The following is a 6,211-nucleotide window of genomic DNA, read 5'->3' on the forward strand; positions in this document are numbered from 1 at the left end:
ATGGGTGATGTGTACCGGACCACCATCTTGTGGGTCCAGAACATCTTGGAAGAGTCTCCTCCTCTTTTTCTGGCAGCAATGGTATTGAGGTGGCATCCATTTCAGATTCTGAAGTTTCCTCCACACTAGATGGAGGGGGAGCACCTGTGCTTTCTGCCAGGCCTTCTAGCTGTCCTGACGGGCCAAGTACGTTTTTCTCCTCCTTTTCTGAGGAAGGGTCACCGGTCCCGAAATGCTAACTCTGTTTTATCCTTCACAGATGCTGCCAGTCCTGCTGAGCTTTTCAGCAACTTTGTTTTTGTTCCTGATTTACAGCATCCGCAATTCTTTCGGTTTTTATGTTTTTCTACTGCCCCGTTTGTGAGGTAACAGCCTTCGGGTGATTCACGTGTGTGTTCAGGACTACACCACCTACCTGAACTTTTAAGTCACTGGACCTGACCTCGTGTCAACCTCACTTTGTACCCATACAGGGCCATTTCCATGAAAATGAGGATTCATCTCCTGAATTAAAGTGTCTCTCTTAGCAGAGGCATTTGCCGGCATTGAAATTCCTGCTGCTGTTTCATCCTCCCCCCATCCCAGGTCTGGAAATATCAGGTTTAACCTGGTGGGGAGTCTTCTCCCCATCAGCAACTCTGCTGGAGCTATCCCTATTGTTGCGTGGGGGATGGTCCTTTAATCAAACAGGAACCAGGACAGATTGGTATCAATTGATGCTGTAGGCTGCTTCTTTAAGCCTGCCCTCAACATGTGGACCACTCTTTCCGCTAGGCCATTGGATGATGGATGGTATGGAGCTGTCCTTGTGTGCCAAATGCCAATGGATTTTAGGAAATATTTGAAATCCTTGCTGTTAAATGATGTCCCATTGTCCGTGATCAATACTTCCAGGAGTCTGTGTACCGCGAACGATGCCCACAGCTTCTCAATTGTCATCCCTGAGTTTGCTGAACAAACTTTATGCACGTCCCCCCACTTTGATTGGGCATCCACAATGACCAGGAACATTGAGCCCATGAATGGACTGGCCTAGTCAATATGTAACTGAGTCCAGGTTTACCCGGCCATTCCCACGAATGTGGGGGAGTTACTGGTGGTAATTTTTGTCCTCGTTGGCACTTTGGGCACTGTCCCACCAACACATCCAACCCTGGCCGTCAAACATAGCTGCTTACCAGCACCTTCATCCTGGAAGACCCTGGATGACCCTGGTAGAGTTTGGCCAGTATCTGGCCATGACCCTCACTCGGGACAATCACCCTTGCTCCCCGCAATAATATGCCGTCCTCTACAGTGATCTGGTCTCACCGGGTCCACAAAGGTTTCAGTCCTGTGTGCGATGGCCCTTCTGTTTCCCCCAGTACCACCAGCTGTTTCAGGTTCGCTAAGACAGGATCTTTTTGTGTCCACAGTCAGATATTGTCAGCTGTGGCTGGAAGGGTGTCTGAGAAGTTTAAAACCAACACAGTCTCTTCCAGGGGAGGCACCACTGGTGGAGTATCTGCCAGTGGGAGATGGTTCAAGGCATCCACATTAGCCATTAGGCTTCCTGGTGTTCTAACTCATACATGCAGAGAATAAGGGCCCAATGCTGAATTCTACCGGAAACTATGGGCAGCACTGCCTTCAGTAGCCCTAGCAGGGGTTTGTGATCTGTTACTATGACAAATTCCTGTCTGTAAAGGTACTGGTGGAACTTCCTCTCACCAAAGATGATTGCCAAACAGTCCTTCTCCATCTGGGCATTCCTGCGTTCGGCATCAGCCAAAGTCTGGGAAGAATACGCTATTGGGCGTTCCTCTCCATTGGGCCACCAGTGAACCAACACTACCCTGATACCATACAGGGAGGCATCACATCTCAGCACGATCTCTCGCTTCGGATCGCAGTGGGCCAACACTTTAGATGACGATAGCTGCTTTTTCACTTTCCTAAAGACTGTTTCTTGGCCAAGCGGCCATTTCCAAGGCTGACCCTTTTTCAATTCAGGTGTAAGGGTGCCAAGATGGTGGCCAGGTCATGTATGAATTTTCTGTAATAATTCACTAACCCAAGGAAATACCTAAGCCGTGGGAGCTGGGTCTCCTGTAATCGCCCTCGCTTTCTCCTCAAACGGGTGTAACCCAGTTTTGTTGACTCTGTAACCCAAGTAGGTCACTTGGGGTGTCTGGGAAACACACTTTTCCCATCTAAGGTGTACGCCCACTTGGGAGAAACCTATAAGCACTATGTCCAAGTTCTCCAAGTGTTCTTTATTGGTCTTCCCTGTTATTAGCACGTCATCCAGGCAAATGACAGCCTGGAGTAGCCCTTGTAAAATGTTCTCCATGGCCCACTGGAAAAGAGTGCAGGCTGATGATACCCCAAATGGCAGTTTTGTATATTGGCATAAACCCTTAAAGGCATTAATTGTAGCGCACTTCTGGGATTTATGAAGGACAGCCACCATCCACCACTGCCAACCCCCCACCACCCCCTGCCAGGCCAACTTTGTGTAAAACTCCTCTATGTGAGGGATCGGGTATTTATCCAGCTGCGAGAAGCAGTTTACTGTTTGCTTAAAATCCCCACAAGAGTGGACTGAGCTATCAGGCTTCTTTATCAGTGTGACCGGTACTACCCATTCTGCAAACTTTGATGATTCCTTCCCTCTCCAGCCTTCTGACTTTGCTTCTACTTTTGCCCACAAGGCATTTGGCACCGGGTGAGCCTTGCAAATTCTCGGAATTGCTTCCTGGTCAACATATAAGTTGGCTTTGGCCCCTTTGATAGTCCCTAGCCCTTCCTGAAAAACTCCTGGGTGTTTCACTAGGACTTCAGTAAGGCAGCCATTTCCCAATCGAAAAATGTTGAGCCAATCCAGGTAAATCTTTCTCAACCAATTCTGCCCCAATAGGCTTGGGCCTGAGCCTTTTACTACCATCAGTGGTAACTGCACCAACTGAAGTCGTATTCTTAATTTGCAACGGCTCCCCAGTGTATGTTCTCAGTCTGCTGAGGCCTTGCGCAAGCTTAAAGGTTGGAGTCCCGAGTGAACCTTGTTAAAGACATATTCTGCACACACAGATATAGCTGTGCCAGTATCGACCTCCATTTAACCAAATACTAATTTTAATTGGCTCCAATCTGGGTGTCACTAAGCAATGTAATTGTTCCAACCCGCATGTAGGGGAACTTTCCAGGGTGTGCACTCTCCTGGGTACCAGCCAATGAGATTTCCTACTCAAGTCAGGCCTTGTAGGACTCCTTTCCTGTGTCTAGTCTGCATACCAGCAGCAATTACAATGACCCACCAGCCCAGATCTGGAAGAACTGTTTAGCCACTTGGCCAAGGCTCAGCTTTGTTGTGGGTTTCTGCTGTGGGTTGGTCTAGGGTCCCCTCTGCTCAGGGCATGCCCTGCGTGAGGATCTGTGATTGTTTACACTCACATGGTGTCCCCAGGCTCAGTTGGACAGGTGGGGGTGTTTTTTTTTTTCTATCTCAAAAATGGCCTGCCTCATCTCTACCAGAACCTGTATGATATCAATCAGATTGGATGGAGCTTAATGCAGTCCCCAGCATTAACCCTTTCAGATCCATGACCATATACACCATGTCTCTACTGAAAAAGCCTGAAATGAAGAGTGACTTTGGATCTAAGAAAGAAATGTCAGAATGTCCCGTAACTGTTGAGAAGCTGGAAATTGAAGGTGCAGAGAGAGTTGGGAGTCTAATTACAAAATGAATAAAGGCTGATGGGCAGGTAGGATAACAATTCAAAAGGTGGATGGAATAGCAATCTTGCAGGGCAGACATGGTATTTTCACTGGACTGTTAATCCAGAAACTCAGGTAATGTTCTGGAGACCCAGGTTCGAATCCCACCATGGCAAATGGTGGAATTTGATTTCAATAAAAATCTGGAATTGAAGAGTCTAATGATGACCATTAGTCCACTGTCGATTGTCAGGAAAAGACCCATCTGGTTCACTAATGTCCTTTCGGGAAGGAAATCTGTCATCCTTACCTGGTCTGGAGTACATGTGATTCCAGACCCACAGCAATGTGGTTGACTCTTAACTGCCCTCTGAGCAAAAATGGATGGGCAATAAATGCTGCCTAGCCAGTGACACCTTCATCCATTGAATAAACTTTAAAAAAATAAGGAATTGTAATGTGGAGTGCTGCATTCAGTTCTGAACTCAGGGGATTCTTGCCTTAGAAGGTAACCCATATTACCCTGATTGATAACAGGGCTAAACAATATGAAATTGTGAATCCAGGTTTACACCTTAGTATTAAAGACAAAGGGATGATCTAAATGGGATACTTAAGTTGATTAAAAAACTTGATAGGATGGTTAGTGGGAAAATATTTCCCCTGGTAAGGAGAGTCCAGAACATGGAACGTAATGATTAGAGCTGGGCCTTTCAACCTTAATGGCACAAAGTTATGTTTCTCTCAGAAGGTATTGGAACTCTTTCCTGCAAAAAGCTACTAAAGATCGGTGATCAACTAGGATTGATAGATTTTAGTTGAGAAAGGATTGTGGAATCAAGGCAGGTAGATGAAGTTAAGATATAGAATGGTATGATCTAACTAAACAATGGAACAGGTTTGATGGGCTGAATGGTCACTTTTGGATCACTCACCAGGTTAATAGCAAGGCAGGGTTAAAGGTTGTGGGAATGGAGCCTGGCCAGAGACTGAGGGTTTCATTTGAGACAAAAGACGGGGAGAAACAATGTAAAAGGATTTGGAAGTGCATGGTTCTTACCAGCATACATCCATCTAATATTTTTATTCTGTCCCATTGATCAACAAAAGTCCCTTTGAAATAGGAACGAAAACGTATCTCACATTATTTTCAGAGAAAAACTCAAATCAATGCACCATCTTAATAATTATAAAATTAAACAGATTTATATTCTTGTTCATGTTTGATCAGATTCACTTCAAACATGTTGCTGTTGTTGGTTTACAGGAGCCATTGGCACTTGGTGGAAACAGATCAATACTTTGTAGACTGAATTTGGAAGCCAATGACTCAACTTCCATTTCTCAAATTGTCAGATTCTTCCGTTTCCTTAAAGGAAACATTTTTTTTTACCTTATATTTTATAGCAATTAGAAATCACGGGAAAATACCTCAAAAGAGCTTAACAAAAATAGTGTGGAATCTGTTGTAGATTTGATATATCTCAGAACATTAGCTTCCAAGTGTGCCAACTTGAAAACCTGACTTAACACGAGGGGAATGTACTGTCAATGAAATCAGAGCAAGACCATTAGAGGTTAAACCCTCCTTCATGAGAGGGATAGTAGAAGTGTAGATGCTGGCTCAATTAATAAGTTTTGAATATGAGATTGAGAATTTTTTGCAGGCCAGAATTCTTAAGAGATATAGGACCAAGGTGAGTAAAAAGTGTTACAATATAGGATTTCACTGAATGGCAGAATTCTCTTGAAGGGCTGAATGGCTTCCTCTTGTTCCTACAATTCTGTCCTCATCTACTGTAATTGTTTAACTTGCAATGCTTAATTATATCGCTCCAACATCATTGGAATGGTAACAGTTGCCATGACATGCAAAAAGGCTGGTGCTGGCTGAATGTTCTTATGGTTTGCCTTATGCCTTGTTCTTTTGCTTTTTTATAAGTTTCTTTTATCTTCATTAAGCACATTTCATCTGAAATCAACATAACATGCCCAAAATGTTGCAGACTTTTGAGTGCAAATCGAATTGTTGTGATTTTATTTATGCACCAGCTCAAACAACACCCACACCCACATGTAGCTGGCCACACCCCAGATCTAAGTCATCACCATGGCAAATTTCTGTCAATTGTGCATGATTGTGAGATTTCAAGGTGGCCATAACAATTAAACTCGTTCTTCTGAGTGCAGAATACTAATTGCACATTTTAAAAAACTTTATAAAATATTCTTTTTAAATCTAAGAAACTGACTACTGAACCCCAAAGTATCTAACAAATAGTTCTTTTTTTAAAAATTAAAATGTCATATTTACTCATTTAAAAATCAGGTTACTCACAGCTGGTGGATAAACCCTGATTAAAAATGCTTTGATTTGTGAGCAACGCTTTTTCACAAATCAAATTGCACCACGTTTCAACTATTAAATAAATCAAGGAATATTTAATACCAACATTTTTTAAAATTTGTGTCAGATTGTGGTTGCTCACAGCAGGATTTTTTTATTTGGCAA

At 43.6% G+C, this 6,211-nt stretch overlaps 1 protein-coding gene across 1 annotated transcript in view; it reads left to right on the plus strand.

Annotated features, from left to right (window-relative positions):
- tmprss13a (transmembrane serine protease 13a) overlaps window positions 1-6,211 on the plus strand; it is a 31,705-nt gene continuing 25,494 nt past the window's right edge. Inside the window, exon 1 of the mRNA XM_020516081.2 lies at window positions 1-81. Within this exon, the coding sequence (XP_020371670.2) occupies window positions 1-81 (81 nt within the window). The remainder of the gene's footprint in view (window positions 82-6,211) is intronic.

Source organism: Rhincodon typus, chromosome 32 (assembly GCF_021869965.1).
Source record: "Rhincodon typus isolate 14 chromosome 32, sRhiTyp1.1, whole genome shotgun sequence".
Taxonomy (NCBI): domain Eukaryota; kingdom Metazoa; phylum Chordata; class Chondrichthyes; order Orectolobiformes; family Rhincodontidae; genus Rhincodon; species Rhincodon typus.